Source organism: Oncorhynchus nerka, linkage group LG25, assembly GCF_034236695.1.
Source record: "Oncorhynchus nerka isolate Pitt River linkage group LG25, Oner_Uvic_2.0, whole genome shotgun sequence".
NCBI classification, from domain to species: domain Eukaryota; kingdom Metazoa; phylum Chordata; class Actinopteri; order Salmoniformes; family Salmonidae; genus Oncorhynchus; species Oncorhynchus nerka.
In genome coordinates, this window is record NC_088420.1 from 10,569,739 (window position 1) to 10,590,206 (window position 20,468).

Sequence of the window (20,468 nt, forward strand, 5' to 3'; positions counted from 1 at the left end):
TCCCTAACTTCAGATTTGTTTTGGTTCAACCATTTGTTTGGTGGTATGGCACTGACAGGCACACTGTAACCACAACATTTATGGTGAAATTCCAATTTAGTCAGTGATGGATCGTCAAATTAAATCAATGTTTATTCGTCATGTGCACAGCAAACAGGGATTTCAGTGAATAATATTTGAGTCATCTGCACTTTGCATAGGCCTATACAGTAGTAATAAGTTACAATTGCACAGTTGGGGTGGGAATACGAAGCCCTCAAGCCTGCACTCTAGGATGCGTTATTCAAATTATATTATTGTAATACTACAGATAGATTTACATCAGATCCTGACACAAAAGCTTCATAATAGGTAGCAACCTGCTTATTATTTATATGTTATCACTTATCTTACCATCATGGCCACCTAATCATCCCCAGCTTACAATTGGCTCACTCATCCCTCTTCTCCCCTGTAACTATTCCACAGGTCGTTGCTGTAAATGAGAATGTGTTCTCAGTCAACTTACCTGGTAAAATAAGGGTAAAATAAAAAATAAAATATCACTCACTTGCCTGACAAATGTCACACCTGTTTTTGCCTGACAAATGGATCTAGCCAAGTAGATCTTCCCTACGTCTCCCAGCAACATAACAATCCAGATCAGAATGCTGTTCTCTGTTCTGTTTACAATTGAGTAAGGAAACTGCATGTTCAGTTTAAAATAAAAACAACCTTAGCTGCCACCGTTTCCGTTCGGTCCTAATTGACCCCCAGATAAGTGCATCTATTTTCATGCCTGGATCTGTCCAGAAACAGCTGTCCTCATTCCACCGTCTCGTGTTTCTGTTGTTTTCCCATGATGCTAGTTAGTCCCAGAGTTCATTCTTCGTGTCTGTTTGATGTGTTGATGGGAGTCGGTCTGAACTCAATTTGGATCAGAAGGATCCAGTCAGTTCACAGTGAATGGTCTTGTATCCCTAGCTAGCAATTTGACATATTCACAGTCTACTGACTCTATGGAGTTTATTAAGGACATGCTTCCAGTATTTATTCATTTACTGTTATATTTGATGTTTTGTCAGCCAGCACTAACTAGGCATTTGTATTAGTGTTGGGAAAAAAACGACTGTAAATATATCAAAACTGTTTTAGTATTCTAATTTATAAAGGTAACCATTTTGTATTTTAGAAAACTAGTAGTTTCATGGCTTGCTACCGCTGTCTTTGAGAATAGGCAATTTTTAAGAGATATATTTGCTTGATATATATAGCTTTATACAACACATTTTGCTCCGTTAATAACCTTTCTACCTGTTAACTTGTTTCCCACAGAAAGCCACAGGTGCCGCAGGAGGCGCCATCTCCAGAAGAAGAAATGGCAGAGTGTTCCTAGGTAAGCCTGATATTGTCCGGAAAATATTATCATGGGGAGTTCCCCTTAAACTCAGTCTCCTTATGGGTTATTTACAGTACAGTCACATTTCTCTCAGTAGTCTGTTTGTCAGCCCATCTTGAAGAGAAGGACAAGACTCTCCCATCTTTTACTATAGGCCGACATTTCCCCCTTTCTAATGCGATTATTAGGGGAAATTGTCTGTCATCGTGTCATGCTGTTATTGTTTTTATTTTGTTATATGGTGGTTGCCCTACACTGGCCATACACTCTCTGGCCTAAAGTGACATATTCCCATGTCCAGAGCCTGAGGCCTGGCCCCCCGTTCCTTTCCTGCCAGGCAACTCTAAATTTAGCTAATTTATTCGTATATGCAGTTAGTAACCATTCTAAATCCAAAGTGCCACATGCCCGGCCTGGTCTTACTCTCCTCCTACACGGGGGTTGGTTTACAGTGGGCTGCACCTGCCTGTCGCTCGGCTGGCCTCAGCTGTTGTGACCCGTCATCTCCCCCGGTCATCGGCCACAATGACACGTGCAAGGGAGGGCCAGGTGGTGGATTCTCCTCTCGCGCTAGTGTTATTTAAATAATCAACGCTCGCTAGTTACCTCCCCTGTTTATCTGTCCCTGCAACGTTCCCTTACACTCCACTCCCTTATCTCCCATTATCCACTCAAGCTGTGTAGCCGGCCACTTCAGTGCCCTGCCTCGGTGTAGCCTACATACCCAGAAGCACCAGGCTACAAGATTCACTCTCCCATTATTGGACATGCTGGATTGTTGTCTTTTCACTCTGCAGGCCTGGACACAGAGGTTCTTCCAACCTGATGTGAACTGTATCCTCCCTCCCTCCTTTCCAAATATCCTCTCGACTTTGATGGCCATTGGAACCCAAGCTAAAGCTCAATGTTGCTTTGGCATTTCCATACCAGTGACGATCTAATCAGTCAGCCAGCAGCCCACACGTCATCATGTAACCAGAGGCTTCTTAACAAAAGCCATAGAGGAGTGAGGACTAGGGTTGAAAAAGAGGGGGTCAATGTACGCAGTAACATTATCTGGGTACTTACTATATGACTCAACAATTCGTCATCAACTATTTTAATCTTCTGGACATCGTAAAAACAATAGGGGACACAATTAATTTGACTCAAGGTTCTACAAGCGCTGTCTGAAAGTCCCAAATGCATTTCAAACATGTATTGACTTATCGTCAATTATGCCTTGAGTATTCTATTAAATTGATGACATTCTATTGTGAAATTGTTGAAGGAGGACTTTGCATCCTACTACTCTCAGTAGAACTCAACAGTTCAGCATAGAGAGGTCCAGAGCACATCGTGGGATTTTAACATACAGTAGTATTCACCTGACCCCAGACCTCATTAAACAATTGGATCTTTTGACCCTTGTTGACAAGGGATATTTATATTACATTTGACCTCTGTTCTGCAGCTGTGACTTCTAACCCTAAACCTCAAGTCTGGGTTACCTCACTGGATGTATACTGTATCTTATCAAGCCAGCTAACATGGAAGCTCAAATATTCAAGAAATACATACACACCCCATGCATTATTGGATAACGCACCTTCTAACAAATCACATGATCTCAGAAATGCATTAGATCACCTGAAACAACTACCATTCTAATTGGATGCTTTTCCAGAATTGATGTGAGTATTTGATTCTGTCATCTCACTTTTTTTCCTGTATAGCCAAGACAATTGCTCAGTGAAAGGCCAATCAAGTGTATGGATCATCAGTCACTGTTTCATGGGAACTGAATGTTGACGTCTGCTTCCTCTCTCTCAGATTTAGAACTGAACCGTGATTTTAACGGGGATGAGTATGAGTGTGAAGACGAGGCCAAGCTCGTCATATTCCCAGACCACTTCGAGATCCCCTTACCAAATATTGAGGAGTTGCCTGCACTGGTCAGTGAGTGTGTACCCATGCCCTCTGTGTGCCATGCATGCTGAATGGAAACAGTGGATCACGTACCACCCTTCTCGCCATTTGCCTTTTCCAGTGCAGTGCTTCCTTATCCTATTTTTAGATTTTGTATGCCATAGGTATCCTGTGTTTGTTAATCGCAGGGTCTAATTGTTGTGAAAGCCTTTGTGTGCATGTGTACCACTGGTTGTGTTAACCATATGCCTATGTACATCTATTATAATGGGCAGGACAGTAGCTTAGTAGTAGTAGTAGTAGTAGTGACATCACAATCTGATCGGATTAGTCTAACCAATGACCAGTCATCTTTTATTTGCATACATATCGTCCTACTTTGAACGGGTAAGTGTGATAAGCTAGAGTCTAGACGATACTATCAGCCAATCAGGGCTGTGTATGTAATATATGTACATTTGTATTGATACGCCCACATGATCAAACCAAGCATTTCAATGGCAAAAGGAGGCTCGGGGTTATGTTAATAAATTATTTTCATGAAATAAACGCACAGCGTGAGTTATGATTTAAAATAAAAAGACTGCATGGGGGCTTTAAAAGTTACATTATTTGGTGTTATTAATCCTCTGTTACAGGCTTACTCCGCTATCGGTGCAAGTAAAATCCTCTGTTACAGGCTTACTCCGCTATCGGTGCTAGTAAAATAGACATATCAGTGAGGAACTACAGTGATACTCTATTATATAATTATCTTAGTTTCAGGAACATATTGTCTCTTTTCCTCACTGATCTAACTGGAATCAGGTTATCTATCCTCCTGTATGCACCACAGTCCTAGACCTGTTACCATAGCTACCCACAGAAAAATCACAATGGAAAAAAATATATATTAAGGATTTTTTTTTTTTTTTTTTTAAATCTCAGAAAAGTAGTGCACTGGGCCATTAATAGTCTGGTAATAGGGGACAGATAGAGCCGTCTCCAACGCAAACAAAACCATTATCGACACCCCCAAACTACTACTAGTCTTATGTCAGTGAAACACATCTCCTCAATCAGTAGATCTAATGGCTCCTGTGTGTCCTGTGACTCCCAGGTGACAATAGCCTGTGATGCCGCGCTCAACGCTGCGTCAGCCTACAAAAAGCAGGAGTCTGACTCCTGGGACGAGGAGATCCAGGTGTCCAAACACGCCAGGAGTCTCCGACAGCAGGACAACGGAGTGAGGATTCCACCCAGGTAACAGCCCACTGATTGGACTGACAAGAGTTACGCAATTATTTAGGAAACACCAATATTGTAGACATTGGCTTCAGAACAGCTGCCATCTCTGTCAGCCTCTAGAGAATATGTATGTCTACAGTGTCATATCATTTTGTGTTACTTGTGCTCTTGTGTTGCTGCTAGTTTGTGGGTCCTCCTGTGTTTCTTGTGTGGTTTGGGGGGTCGTTTTGGGTTACTTGAGCTACTTGTGTGTTCCTCCACCTTACTTGTTGGATTCTGATCCCATATTAAGGAATCTCTCCTTTACCATGATCGAATGCAGACACTAAATATAACCCCAAGCAGACACTAAAAATAACCCCAAGCAGACAACAATCACAGATCGACACTAAAAATAACCCCAAGCAGACAACAATCACAGATGGACACTAAAAATAACCCCAAGCAGACACTAAAAATAACCCCAAGCAGACACTAAATATAACCCCAAGCAGACACTAAATATAACCCCAAGCAGACACTAAATATAACCCCAAGCAGACAACAATCACAGATAGACACTAAAAATAACCCCAAGCAGACACTAAATATAACCCCAAGCAGACACTAAATATAACCCCAAGCAGACACTAAATATAACCCCAAGCAGACACTAAATATAACCCCAAGCAGACACTAAATATAACCCCAAGCAGACACTAAATATAACCCCAAGCAGACAACAATCACAGATAGACACTAAAAATAACCCCAAGCAGACACTAAATATAACCCCAAGCAGACACTAAATATAACCCCAAGCAGACACTAAATATAACCCCAAGCAGACACTAAATATAACCCCAAGCAGACACTAAATATAACCCCAAGCAGACACTAAATATAACCCCAAGCAGACACTAAATATAACCCCAAGCAGACACTAAATATAACCCCAAGCAGTCAACAATCACAGATGGACACTAAATATAATCCCAAGCAGACAGCAATCACAGATAGACACTAAAAATAACCCCAAGCAGACACTAAATATAACCCCAAGCAGTCAACAATCACAGATGGACACTAAATATAATCCCAAGCAGACAGCAATCACAGATAGACACTAAAAATAACCCCAAGCAGACACTAAATATAACCCCAAGCAGACAACAATCACAGATAGACACTAAATATAACCCCAAGCAGACACTAAATATAACCCCAAGCAGACACTAAATATAACCCCAAGCAGACACTAAATATAACCCCAAGCAGACACTAAATATAACCCCAAGCAGACACTAAATATAACCCCAAGCAGACACTAAATATAACCCCAAGCAGACACTAAATATAACCCCAAGCAGACACTAAATATAACCCCAAGCAGACACTAAATATAACCCCAAGCAGACACTAAATATAACCCCAAGCAGACACTAAAAATAACCCCAAGCAGACACTAAATATAACCCCAAGCAGACAGCAATCACAGATAGACACTAAAAATAACCCCAAGCAGACAACAATCACAGATAGACACTAAAAATAACCCCAAGCAGACAACAATCACAGATAGACACCCATGTGCAGCTGCATCACTCTGAGGTGCACAAAACATGATGGGACATACCAGAGCAACTCACCAGCTATTTTCTTAAGTGTCTGAAACCAAGTTACTCTGTAATGTATCTGAGGCCAAGTTAGATTACAGAGTATCTTAGGTATCTGAAGCCAAGTTACATTACAGAGTATTTTAGGTATCTGAAACCAAGTTACTCTGTAATGTATCTTAGGTTTCTGAAACCAAGTTACTCTGTAATGTATCTTAGGTTTCTGAAACCAAGTTACTCTGTAATGTATCTTCGGTATCTGAAACCAAGTTACTCTGTAATGTATCTTCGGTATCTGAAACCAAGTTACTAGGTAATGTATCTTAGGTTTCTGAAACCAAGTTACTAGGTAATGTATCTTAGGTTTCTGAAACCAAGTTACTCTGTAATGTATCTTAGGTATCTGAAACCAAGTTACTCTGTAATGTATCTTAGGTATCTGAAGTCAAGTTACTCTAACATTACAGAGGCTTTTGTGTAACATGGAGGTTACTCTTATTATGTACATGTAGCATTAAGATGCACTAGCATTAAGAAGCACTAGCATTAAGATGCACTAGCATTAAGAAGCACTAGCATTAAGATGCACTAGCATTAAGAAGCACTAGCATTAAGATGCACTATCATTAAGATGCACTAGCATTAAGATGCACTAGCATTAAGAAGCACTAGCATTGAGATGCACTAGCATTAAAGATGCACTAGCATTAAGAAGCACTAGCATTAAGAAGCACTAGCATTAAGAAGCACTAGCATTAAGAAGCACTAGCATTAAGAAGCACTAGCATTAAGAAGCACTATCATTAAGATGCACTAGCATTAAGAAGCACTATCATTAAGATGCACTATCATTAAGATGCACTAGCATTAAGATGCACTAGCATTAAGAAGCACTAGCATTAAGATGCACTAGCATTAAGAAGCACTAGCATTAAGAAGCACTAGCATTAAGAAGCACTAGCATTAAGATGCACTAGCATTAAGATGCACTAGCATTAAGAAGCACTAGCATTAAGATGCACTAGCATTAAGATGCACTAGCATTAAGATGCACTAGCATTAAGAAGCACTAGCATTAAGAAGCACTAGCATTAAGAAGCACTAGCATTAAGAAGCACTAGCATGAAAATGCACTAGCATTAAGATGCACTAGCATTAAGAAGCACTAGCATTAAAACGACACTGAACAAATGTAATAAGAGTTAATATATTTATCAACATGTGATATGACTCTGTGAATGTTTTCCCCTGTCCCTTCTCTCCTCTCAGTGGTTGGAAATGTCAGAAGTGTGAGATGAGAGAGAACCTGTGGCTGAACCTGACGGACGGAGCGGTGCTTTGTGGGAAGTGGTTCTTCGACGGTGCTGGAGGAAACGGCCACGCCCTGGACCACTACAAAGACACCAACTTCCCTCTGGCAGTCAAACTGGACAACATCACCGCAGATGGAGCAGGTCAGTACCCACTTCCTCTGGCAGTCAAACTGGACAACATCACCGCAGATGGAGCAGGTCAGTACCCACTTCCTCTGGCAGTCAAACTGGACAACATCACTGCAGATGGAGAAGCTCAGTACCCATTTCCTCTGGCAGTCAAACTGGACAACATCACCGCAGATGGAGAAGGTCAGTACCCACTTCCCTCTGGCAGTCAAACTGGACAACATCACCGCAGATGGAGCAGGTCAGTACCCACTTCCTCTGGCAGTCAAACTGGACAACATCACCGCAGATGGAGAAGGTCAGTACCCACTTCCTCTGGCAGTCAAACTGGACAACATCACCGCAGATGGAGAGGTCAGTACCCACTTCCTCTGGCAGTCAAACTGGACAACATCACTGCAGATGGAGAAGGTCAGTACCCACTTCCTCTGGCAGTCAAACTGGACAACATCACCGCAGATGGAGCAGGTCAGTACCCACTTCCTCTGGCAGTCAAACTGGACAACATCACTGCAGATGGAGAAGCTCAGTACCCATTTCCTCTGGCAGTCAAACTGGACAACATCACCGCAGATGGAGAAGGTCAGTACCCACTTCCTCTGACAGTCAAACTGGACAACATCACTGCAGATGGAGAAGGTCAGTACCCACTTCCTCTGACAGTCAAACTGGACAACATCACTGCAGATGGAGCAGGTCAGTACCCACTTCCTCTGGCAGTCAAACTGGACATCAGAGCAGGTCAGTGACACATGCAACAATACATTATAAATGCTGATGCATTCATCTAACAAAATAACGCATCATATCTGGGTTCAACTTTTCCATTGGTAGAAGCATAGAGATCCTATTAAATTCATATTCTATCTATACAAGTAACAACCATCCTATTAATATGAAGAGGCCTTGGCCCTTGTTTTTTTGATGACCAGTAACAACCCCCGTTTCAGATATATATTCATTTGATGAAGAAGAAGCAGTCCTGGACCCTCACATATCCGAACACTTGCAACATTTTGGAATAGACATGCTACAGATGCAGCAGGTATAAGTCTCGCCATCGTTGTAGGAAAGATTGAGAAGCTCTGCTTTTTTTGTCTGTACTCTGCCTGTTTCATAATACGTAACATTTGTGATGTTCAGCACACTGACAAACAGCCACTTCCATTTCACATAGATCAATGTAAGCCTAGAATAACATCAACCACGTCTAGATTAATGTGACCCCTTTATTTTGAACCTCTACTCCCTAATTTTGTTCTATTGGTTGAAATAGAATGGAACAGAAAATGGCCACCTCAACACAGACAACACAGAGAGCGTTCGGCCTCGGGTCAGCGAGTGGGAGGTGATCCAGGAGTCGGGCATGAAGCTGAAGGAGGTGTATGGCTCAGGTTTCACGGGCATTAAGAACTTGGGTAACAGCTGCTACCTGGGCACCACCATGCAGGTCCTTTTCAGCATCCCAGAGTTCCAGAGGGCGTGAGTATAACTAGCATATGGGAGGGGTGTGTGTGTGTGTGTGTGTGTGTGTGTGTGTGTGTGAGAGAGATATATAGAGAGAGGGGGGCCTCTAGAATAGACCAGAGTAAATATACAAAGTCAGGACACTGCGGGGGTCATGTTCAGCCCTCCTACAACAAGACGAATATAGATGCTAATGACGGAAAACTGACTCACTTGACCTAAAGGTGTTATTACGTGGTGATTGCACAACAATACCTACAGTACTGAGAACAGCAGGCTAATACAAGTGGATGACTGTAGTATTCAATCTCATATTTTCCCTCTTTTACAGTAGCACTGAATGTACTGTCTGGCGTCTGTTTTTGAATCTCTAGGTATGTTGGAAATCTACAGAGGATCTATGACTACTCACCTCTTGACCCCACCACGGATTTCAGCACACAAATGTGAGTCAATACACAGTTTGCATAATGTTGCTTATCATCAGTACAACGTTTTGACCAGGGATCTGGCCCGCGGGCCCGGGGAGGCTGAGTACATTATAATGGACCTATACATTTTCGAATAACTGCCCTTCTTCTAGCCCGCAAGTTGCCTTTGGCGAACTAAAGAAAATCAGCGTGGCCCTCCCACTGAATTTTGAAATCCCGATGTGGCCCTCGAGACAAAATGATCCCCTGGTCTTGTCTCACACCTCCAAACATCTGACCGGTTCACATAATTGCTGACTTGCCGTTAAAAGCCCCTCTATGCCAACTCTAATATTTTCTAGCTACACTGTATATACACAAGTATGTGGACATAACTTCAAATTAGTCCATTCGGCTATTTCAGCCACACCTGTTGCTGACAGGTGTATAAAATTGAGAGCACAGCCATGCAATCATAAACAGACATTGGCAGTTGAATGGCCTTACTGAATAGCTCAGTGACGTGGCACCGTCATAGGATGCCACCTTTCCAACATGTCAGTTTGTCAAATGTCTGCCCTGCTAGAGCTGCTCCGGTCAACTGTATGTGCTGTTTATTGTGTAGTGGAAACATATAGGAGCAAGTAGTATACCACACAAGCTCACAGAACGGGAACGCTGAGTGCTGAAACTCATAGCACGTAAAAATCGAACTGTTCGTCGGGAGCTTTATGAAATGTGTTTCCATGGCCGAGAAGCCACACACAAGCCTCCTAAGATCACAATGCCAAGCGTCGGCTGGAGTGGTGTAATGCTGGGCGCCATTTTCCTCTGGTGCAGTGGACACACGTTCTCTGGAGTGATACTGTAAATCACGCTTCACCATCTGGCAGTCCGACGGACGAATCTGGGTTTGGCGGATGCCAGGAGAAGCCTACCTGCCCCAATGCATATTTCCAACTGTAAAGTTTGGTGGATGAGGAATAATGGTATTTTTGGGGTGTTTCATGGTTCGGGCTAGGTCCCTTAGTTCCAGTGAAGGGAAGTCTTAATACTACAGTGTTAACATGATCGTGTTAATGACCTTCACCATGTTAATCTGATGCAGATCGTCTCATAAATCAGGAAGTTGATTACCACGGGTGTTGCCCAATCGATTTTGTTCTTAGCAGCTGTTAGTAGTTAGAGTAGCCGTTACACTGCAAGCATGTGTAATATAGGTAATGTGTGTTTTGGTTGGTCAATCATTTCATTGCTTTCCTTTTGTGTGTGTGTTGATGGTGGAGACGGTATTGGCAAAGAGCTTTTGTTCTTAGCCAAGTTTTGACAGCTATTACAATGCTTTCTTGTGTATTAGGACAGGCACGCTATTACAATGCTTTCTTGTGTATTAGGACAGGCACCATGGGTTAGCCAAGTTTGTCACTAGTTATATAGGTGTCTTTTTGTTTTTGTTTGTCCTCCAGGGCTAAACTGGGCCACGGACTTCTCTCAGGCCTGTACTCCAAACCACCAATGAAATCCGAGCTCATTGAACAGGTGATGAGAGAAGAATACAAGGTATTAGACTGGGCATGTCCAGCTCCTTATCTGGGAAAAATTACAAACGGGCAACTTGGGAGCAACTTGGGAGATCAGAATGTTTTTGTGTTGCCAGATAAGCAGGGGAAAGAGCTGTACTGTTCTTCTCTATTCATTATTCAGCTGCTAGATTTTCATCTAGTAATGCCAGTGTAATATAATGAGGAGTCTGCATTCAGGTTAGGGCCAGGTTTGGACACATCCAGACATCTGCGTGGAACACCGTTGCCTGGAGAACGGGGAAGGGAGGGGTGGGGAGGGGAGGGGACTTGCTCATATTTGGAGTACCTTGTAGTTTTGACATTTAAAGGGGTGTGTTGCATGTCTTCAATATCATAACCCAATATCTTTCCCAAATTATTTTTGGGTTGTAACTCTTAGCAGTATAACTACTTCCATTAACGTGGACATTGTATTTTCTATTTATAGTATAAACTGAAGCTAACGTTTTGAGATTTGATTGTCTTAGATGCCCCATACATGCTGCAATAACAACCCAATTGTGTTACAAAGTATTGTCTATTCAGGTAGCAAATGTAGTGCCATTTTGGCATTTTTCACTGCATAGATATCTAGCTGCTGCATATCAACTTGTCTTGCATGAGCAGTGTGAATTGTTGCTAATCCAATCTGACCATTACAGTCCTGAATCCTGAAGTATTTAGTATACAGATTACAGACATACAGGGACTACACTACAGCACCAACTGTTGTGCGATGTATGATTCATCTAACACTGCCATGTATAGACCCTCTGGATTTCCTGCAGATTGAGGGTTACTGCCAGTATGCATGTTTGTTTAGTGGGGAAAGGATCTTGAGGGTTACTGCCAGTATGCATGTTTGTTTAGTGGGGAAAGGATCTTGAGGGTTACTGCCAGTATGCATGTTTGTTTAGTGGGGAAAGGATCTTGAGGGTTACTGCCAGTATGCATGTTTGTTTAGTGGGGAAAGGACCTTGAGGGTTACTGCCAGTATGCATTTTTGTTTAGTGGGGAAAGGATCTTGAGGGTTACTGCCAGTATGCATGTTTGTTTAGTGGGGAAAGGATCTTGAGGGTTACTGCCAGTATGCATGTTTGTTTAGTGGGGAAAGGATCTTGAGGGTTACTGCCAGTATGCATGTTTGTTTAGTGGGGAAAGGATCTTGAGGGTTACTGCCACGTATGCATGTTTGTTTTGTAGGGAAAGGATCTTGAGGGTTACTGCCAGTATGCATGTTTGTTTTGTAGGGAAAGGATCTTGAGGGTTACTGCCAGTATGCATGTTTGTTTTGTAGGGAAAGGATCTTGAGGGTTACTGCCAGTATGCATGCTTGTTTAGTGGGGAAAGGATCTTGAGGGTTACTGCCAGTATGCTTCATTGTGCCCAGTGCCTCATTATGCACTGTGGCTGTAGAGCCGTCAGTGGGTTTAGGTACAGCACCGATTAGACATTACACTGTTGTCACCGCTCTCATAACCACAGAAATAGACAAGTTGTACTTGGTTTCTCATTGCAGCACCAGTCGAAGGGCATCTCTCCCAAGATGTTCAAAGCCATGGTCAGCAAGGGCCACCCCGAGTTCTCCTCCAACAGACAGCAAGACGCACACGAGTTCTTCCTGCACCTCATCAACCTGGTCGAGGTGTGTATGTGTGTATGGCTTCATATCCATAAGTAGTGGTGAGTTAAACTACTCGAAAGGCATGTAGTGGTGTATACAGTATACCATTGTTGCAGAGGTACAGCAATTGGCAAACAAATTCACTGGTGTTCAACAAAAGGCTCATAACCGTCAATTGTATCAATCAGCACTGGCTTTTCAGTTTGTGCAGATTATACAGAGTGTACTGGCTTTTCAATTAGTGCAGATTATACAGTGTATTGGTTTTTCAATTAGTGCAGATTATACAGTGTACTGTCTTTTCAATTAGTGCAGATTATACAGAGTGTACTGGCTTTTCAGTTAGTGCAGATTATACAGTGTACTGTCTTTTCAATTAGTGCAGATTATACAGTGTATTGGCTTTTCAGTTTGTGCAGATTATACAGAGTGTACTGTCTTTTCAATTAGTGCAGATTATACAGAGTGTACTGGCTTTTCAGTTAGTGCAGATTATACAGAGTGTATTGGCTTTTCAGTTTGTGCAGATTATACAGTGTACTGGCTTTTCAGTTTGTATAGAATATACTGTGTTCTTGTTTTTCAGTTTATACAGAGTTTATTTGTACATTTATTTCAATAATGACAATGGCCAAAGTAAAACTGCTTTCATGAAATGGCTACTGCAAAGCATTTTCCTGACCATGTCGATGCGCCTCTGACTCTTGTCACGCGTGGTCAATCTGGGGTCTTGGGGGAGGGGAGGAGGGACGGGACGATGTCCCCTCGGCCCGGCAGACACACTTAGACCTATCTATCTATCGGTTACACAGGCCTGATAATGCTTCCTATTTTGCTTGTTGTCCACACTTATACTCGAAACCTGTCACTTTCTCTGCTCTTGTCCTTGACGCAACAAAACAATTGATCCAAAATCACTTACTATGTATCGTTTATGTTTTAGTCATTTGTGGCAATGTTCTGAATAACAGATAAAAAATAAAAAACTTGGAGCAGGAAGGTAATGTAAAGTAAGATGCTAAACAGGAGCTAACAAGCCTACTTCATGTTAATGTAAGTAAAAAAAACAGTTTTCTCTCAGCTTCAGAACACCTTTTACGATCAGACGTTTCTTCCATGAATGTTAATAGAGTTGTATTATCTGTGGTGATATTCAGCTGTTCTTAACCTGCGTGGAGGAACTGAGTCGGTTGGACAGAGATGGGCGCACCCGAGTGGCGCAGCGGTCTAAGGCACTACATCTCAGTTCAAGAGGCGTCATTACAGTCCCTGGTTTGATTCCCTTCTGTTTCACAACCGGCCGTGATTGGGAGTCCCATAGGGCGGCGCACAATTGGCCCAGCGTCGTACGGGTTTGGCCCGGGGTAGGCCGTCGTTGTAAATAAGAATTAGTTCTTAACTGACTTGCCTAGTTAAATAAAGGTTACATTTAAAAACATGTAAAAAAAAACAAATAGGCAGAGTCCTTCCATCAGCATGTTTAGCCCTGGGTCTGCCTGCCAGACAGCCGGCTGGAATACTTCAATGGTGTTGGGAGTAAAATTATAACCTGAGTATTTCTGTAACTTCTTAGAATAGAAAAGCTGCTGCTGTGACACCCAATACGAGTCAAATGGTTTAATTCAAGACCCATTGCCCCATGAGTCCTCAAATTAACACAACAAACACATTTTAGTCCCCAGTAAACAGCTGCGTACCTCTTTCTGTTTCAGTTTGATATGTTTCCCTCTGTCTTTCTTCAGGAGTTTTAACTGTATGTAATTGTACAGTAATCTGTACACCAGTATTTCCACTTGCACATCTATCACTCCAGTGTTCATTTGCTAAATTGTAATTACTTCGTTATCTTGGCCAGGTCGCAGTTGTAAATGAGAACTTGTTCTCAACTGGCCTACCTGGTTAAATAAAGATGAAATATAAGAAAGAAATCTTGGCATGGTTCCTCTTGTGATAATTGAGAGTGTATAAGTTGATGCATATTGTTTCTGTTTAAACATACATGCAATTAATGAAAGTCCCAATATTCTCCTGATGTTCAAATGCGATGGAAACAGTTACATTTCCAAACCCTTTTTTAAACTGGAAATTCAATAGCATAGCTTGGTATCCAGTATATTCTCTCTTTCCTTCCTTCCCCTCGCTCTCTCTCTCCTTCCTCGCTCTCTCCCTCCTTCCTCGCTCTCTCCCTCCTTCCTCGCTCTCTCCTTCCTTCCCCTCGCTCTCTCTCTCCTTCCTCGCTCTCTCCCTCCTTCCTCGCTCTCTTCCCTCCTTCCTCGCTCTCTTCCCTCCTTCCTCGCTCTCTCCCTCCTTCCTCGCTCTCTCCCTCCTTCCTCGCTCTCTCCCTCCTTCCTCGCTCTCTCCCTCCTTCCTCGCTCTCTCCCTCCTTCCTCGCTCTCTCCCTCCTTCCTCGCTCTCGCTCACTCTCTCCCTCCTTCCTCGCTCTCCCCTCCCTCCTTCCTCGCTCCCTCCCTCCTTCCTTGCTCTCTCTTTCTCCTTCCTCACTCTCTCCCTCCTTCCTCGCTCTCTCCCTCCTTCCTCGCTCCGTCCCTCCTTCCTCGCTCTCTCCCTCCTTCCTCGCTCTCGCTCACTCTCTCCCTCCTTCCTCGCTCTCCCCCTCCCTCCTTCCTCGCTCCCTCCCTCCTTCCTTGCTCTCTCTTTCTCCTTCCTCACTCTCTCCTCCTCCTTCCTCGCTCTCTCCCTCCTTCCTCGCTCCGTCCCTCCTTCCTCGCTCTCTCCCTCCTTCCTCGCTCTCTCCCTCCTTCCTCGCTCTCTCCCTCCTTCCTCGCTCTCTCCCTCCTTCCTCGCTCTCTCTCTCCTTCCTCACTCTCGCTCACTCTCTCACTCCTTCCTCGCTCTCTCCCTCCTTCCTTGCTCTCTCCCTCCTTCCTCGCTCTCTCCCTCCTTCCTCACTCTCTCCCTCCTTCCTCGCTCTCTCCCTCCTTCCTCGCTCTCTCCCTCCTTCCTCGATCTCCCTCCTTCCTCGCTCTCTCTCCTTCTTCCTCGCTCTCTCTCTCCCTCCTTCCTCGCTCACTCTCTCCCTCCTTCCTCGCTCTCTCTCCTTCCTCTCGCTCGCTCTCCTTCCTCTCGCTCAATTGCTCTCTCTCCTTCCTCTCGCTCGCTTGCTCTCTCTCTCTCTCTCTCTCTCTCTCTCCTTCCTCTCTCCAGAGAAACAGTGCTGGCTCAGAGAACCCCAGTGATGTCTTCCGCTACCTGGTGGAGGAGCGTGTGCAGTGCTGCCAGACGCAGAAGGTGTGCTACAACCAGAAGGTGGACTACCTGATGCAGCTCCCGGCCCCCATGGAGGCTGCCTCCAACAGAGGTAAGGTCCCACCGGCAGCTGGCCCGGCCCCATGAGAACCAGCAGGGCTGCTTGCTCCCCCTCACGGCCCTCCTCTTCAAATGGCATGGAGGATCGATATCTCGGAATGCAATAGTGGGGTGGGTGTTTGTGTTTTTAAATGCTCAATACTGCCTAGTATAGATTCTCAAACATAACTGATACCTCACTGTTGGGGAAACAAAGGCATTTCAAGATGTTCTATATAAAAATCAAATTTGATTTGTCACATGCGCCGAATACAACAGGTGTAGTAGACCTTACCGTGAAATGCTTACTTACAAGCCCTTAAATCTTTTTTAAAATTCTTGCCTAAAATGACACCCAAAACTAACTGCCTGTAGGTCAGGATCTGAAGCAAGGAAATGCATAATCTTCATACCATTTGAAAAGAAACACTTTGAAGTTTTTGGAAATGTGAAATTAATGGAGAAGAATATAACACATTAGATCTGGTAAAAGATAACACAAAGAAAAAAACATGCTTTTTTCTCATCATTGAAATGCACAATTTAATCTAGGCACAATTTAGATTTTGGCCACTAGATGGCAGCAGTGTATGTGCAAAGTTTTAGACTGATCCAATGAACCATTGTATTTCTGTTCAAAATGTTGTATCAAGACTGCCCAAATGTGCCTAATTGGTTATTAATACATTTTCAAGTTGATAATTGTGCACTCTCCTCAAACAATAGCACGTTATTCTTTCACTGTAATACCTACTGTAAATTGTACAGTGCAGTTAGATTAACAATAATTTAAGCTTTCTGCACATATCAGATATGACTATGTCCTGTGAATTGTTTTTGTTACTTTCAACCTTATTCTAATCACATTAGCCTTCGTTAGCTCAACCGTCCTGCAGGGGACACACAAATCCTGTAGAGGTTTTAACCAACAATGTCGTTCAAGAAATAGAGTTAAGAAAAATATTTACTAAATAAACGAAAGTTTTAAAAAATGTATAGAAAATAACACAATAAAATAACAATAACAAGGCTATATACTGGGGGTACCGGAACCGAGTCATTGTGTGGGGGTACAGGTTAGTCTAGGTCATTTGTACAGGTAGGGGTGAAGTGACTATGCATAGATAATAAACGGTGAGTAGCAGCAGTGTAAAAACAAGGGGAGGGGGGGGGGCGCGCAATGTAAATAGTCCGGGTGGCCATTTTATTAATTGTTCAGCAGTCTTATGGCTTGGGGGTAGAAGCTGTTAAGGAGCCTTTTGGTCCTAGACTACAATCACCAAACTCCAATCACCTGAGTCTGTCGACAACAACAGCATTTCAGTAGAGTGTGTTAAATAGCTTTGTGTTTGTGTGACAGAGGAGCTGATAGCGTATGAGGCCAAGCGAAGAGAGGCAGAGGAGAACATGAGAGCCCCTCCAGAGCCTGTGAGGGCCCGGATCCCCTTCACAGCGTGCCTGCAGGCCTTCACAGAGCCGGAGAACGTCCCCGACTTCTGGAGCTCAGCACTGCAGGCCAAGTCAGCTGGAGTCAAGTAAGCAAAGGTCCTGGTCTATGGCCTTGAAGAAAGGTCAATGCCACACACTATTGAACATTCCCTCAGTTTCAGCAGTGTGTGGGGATATTTCTTTCATGCCTTTGCTTTTTGTACCCTGCAAGTTATTTTGCACTGTAACACGCAGACAATTACATTGATAGAAGCCACAATCTATCTGTAATATTAAAGCTATATGATATATTGGTACATAGTATGTAAACTAGGGGGACATTTTTACCATTTTAAGTTTTTAATCTTGTAAATTTGTGAAAGATATTTCTTCTTTTAAAAAAAAATCTTTACTATTCTCTTCTTTCCAGGACTTCCCGATTCGCCTCCTTCCCAGAGTATCTGGTAGTGCAGATTAAGAAATTCACATTTGGGGTTGACTGGGTTCCAAAGAAATTAGGTGAGTAAGAGAACTTGATGTCTCTCCACAAATGGTTTGTCTTGTCTGCATCCAAGATTTTCACTAGTACCAAGAGGATGCTGATTTATGTTTTAACTTTTGTGTCTACCCGCATTGTAAAATTATATTAAGGTATTTTATGGTTTTTCATTGAAGGCCTAGAATACACTCTCTCCTTGTAGCCTATTATTAAGTAAGTTCTGTGGATCCCCAGCAGAGGGCGCTGTCACACAGTGTTTCTCTGAGGACACAGACAAGACAGTCTGGATCCAAACTGAACAGAAGACTGATTTCATGAAGTAAAACAGAACCATTTAGTTTGGATCCAGGCTAGAATACGATGCATTGCCCTGAGAAAAAAACGGTTATCCAAGCTCTTGCTCTACCTGTGTTTTTTTAAAAGTATTCCCAAATTAAAATGCAAAGGATGGAAGAAGGTTAACTATTTATAAGCAGGAGGTTACTCTTGCATCGTGCCATTGACAATTGAGACCTGTTTTTCGTCTGGTTTTCATCTTAGTCGACTGAAGTATTAAACAAGTCTGGTTTCTTTGAGTTTCGTGGCTCTTGATCTTGTGATGTTTCCATGTGTTTCATATGAAGCTGAGTGCCGTGGTGCAGGGCTACCTGTACAGTACAGATGGAATATGCCTTGAACACCTACCTATGTTCTCTGATACTGATACACTACATCTTGTGTTTGGTACTGTGGCTCTAGTGGTGAACATGGTCATGTTGTAATACGCTGGAATCTTCATGCCCAAGTCTGTTGTTCCACAGATCTGTCCATAGACGTACCAGACTTCCTGGACCTGTCTCGTCTCCGGGGCACAGGGCTGCAGGCAGGAGAGGAAGAGCTCCCTGACCTCACCCCCCCCATCGTCCTGCCTGAAGACACCAGAGGTAAGGATCACTTTCAGGTGTGCCGGGTGGAAGCAGGTCTTGACTTTCTGACCAATGGTCTTGGTCCTAAAGGAAAGCTGGTGTTTGGGGCAAGCTAAATCTGTCACACGTTGTCATCTGTCTCACCAGCCACTTGGGGTCCTGGGATGTTAACTATCCATTTCCCCCTCCTCTCTTCCCCCTAAATGTGAGACTCTTTGTAGTTGATGTGCTCAGTATGCCGTCTACTCTCTTTGTGATCTTTATCTCCATTCTTCCTTCAGAGTCGGTTGTTTTGGATGGATTTAGCAACAGTGCACTGTTAATATTTTAGCAGGTACCAGGCACATTATGTGCTGTACAGTCCTAAACCCCAAAACACTTGAAATGTGCTCCAGGCAAGCAATACAAATAACTCTGTAGTGCTCTGTTGATGCAATGGCTGTATTGTTGAAGATGCCTCAACCTTGTTGAGAATCTCTTAAGCTGAAAGTCCCCGACATCAGGCTCTAGAATTACTTAGAAAAATATCTATATGTTTACATGCCTTATTTTATTGATTTCCCACCGTTTTATAAGTCAGAAGACAGCCATCCAGACCTTGTTAGGACCTTGTAAATATCCTCTGTCGAATAAACGTGTATTTTCCTCCCTCTGGTGGTCAGTTGCATCATTACATCCATTTATATCACTTCACTGCAATGTTACGTCAAATGGGCGTTCATTATAAAAACATCTATCCAGCTTGAACGCTTTACGGCACAGACATGGAAAAGCAATTGCTGAATTTGTCTCGAGCAGGCAGATGTAAATACACACAATGTTCATAGCTCTACGATGAAAGAATCTGACCTACACACTTCCTTAAACCTAAAATAACTAAGACCTTTTGTGTGGTAGTCAAAACATCAAAATCAAATCAAATTTATTTATATAGCCCTTCGTACATCAGCTGATATCTCAAAGTGCTGTACAGAAACCCAGCCTAAAACCCCAAACAGCAAGCAATGCAGGTGTAGAAGCACAGTGGCTGGGAAAAACTCCCTAGAAAGGCCAAAACCTAGGAAGAAACCTAGAGAGGAACCAGGCTATGTGGGGTGGCCAGTCCTCTTCTGGCTGTGCCGGGTGGAGATTATAACAGAACATGGCCAAGATGTTCAAATGTTCATAAATGACCAGCATGGTCGTATAATAATAAGGCAGAACAGTTGAAACTGGAGCAGCAGCACGGTCAGGTGGACTGGGGACAGCAAGAAGTCATCATGTCAGGTAGTCCTGGGGCATGGTCCTAGGGCTCAGGTCCTCCGAGAGAGAGAAAGAAAGAGAGAATTAGAGAGAGCATATGTGGGGTGGCCAGTCCTCTTCTGGCTGTGCTGGGTGGAGATTATATCAGAACATGGCCAAGATGTTAAAATGTTCATAAACGACCAGCTTGGTCAAATAATAATAAGGCAGAACAGTTGAAACTGGAGCAGCAGCACGGCCAGGTGGACTGGGGACAGCAAGGAGTCATCATGTCAGGTAGTCCTGGGGCATGGTCCTAGGGCTCAGGTCAGTTGAAACTGGAGCAGCAGCACGGCCAGGTGGATTGGGGACGGCAAGGAGTCATCATGTCAGGTAGTCCTGGGGCATGGTCCTCTGAGAGAGAGAAAGAAAGAGAGAAGGAGAGAATTAGAGAACGCACACTTAGATTCACACAGGACACAGAATAGGATAGAAG

At 43.3% G+C, this 20,468-nt stretch overlaps 1 protein-coding gene across 2 annotated transcripts in view; it reads left to right on the plus strand.

Annotated features, from left to right (window-relative positions):
- The window catches only part of LOC115109034 (ubiquitin carboxyl-terminal hydrolase 13-like), a 40,904-nt gene that overhangs the window by 6,207 nt on the left and 14,229 nt on the right, over positions 1–20,468 (plus strand). For both annotated transcript variants that reach the window (XM_029633585.2, XM_029633586.2), the window contains exons 3-15: positions 1,315–1,375; positions 3,191–3,312; positions 4,386–4,528; positions 7,378–7,562; positions 8,501–8,595; positions 8,827–9,032; positions 9,392–9,463; positions 10,894–10,987; positions 12,509–12,634; positions 15,779–15,932; positions 17,280–17,454; positions 17,778–17,866; positions 18,647–18,769. In XM_029633585.2, the coding sequence (XP_029489445.1) occupies positions 1,315–1,375; positions 3,191–3,312; positions 4,386–4,528; positions 7,378–7,562; positions 8,501–8,595; positions 8,827–9,032; positions 9,392–9,463; positions 10,894–10,987; positions 12,509–12,634; positions 15,779–15,932; positions 17,280–17,454; positions 17,778–17,866; positions 18,647–18,769 (1,645 nt within the window). The remainder of the gene's footprint in view (positions 1–1,314; positions 1,376–3,190; positions 3,313–4,385; positions 4,529–7,377; positions 7,563–8,500; positions 8,596–8,826; positions 9,033–9,391; positions 9,464–10,893; positions 10,988–12,508; positions 12,635–15,778; positions 15,933–17,279; positions 17,455–17,777; positions 17,867–18,646; positions 18,770–20,468) is intronic.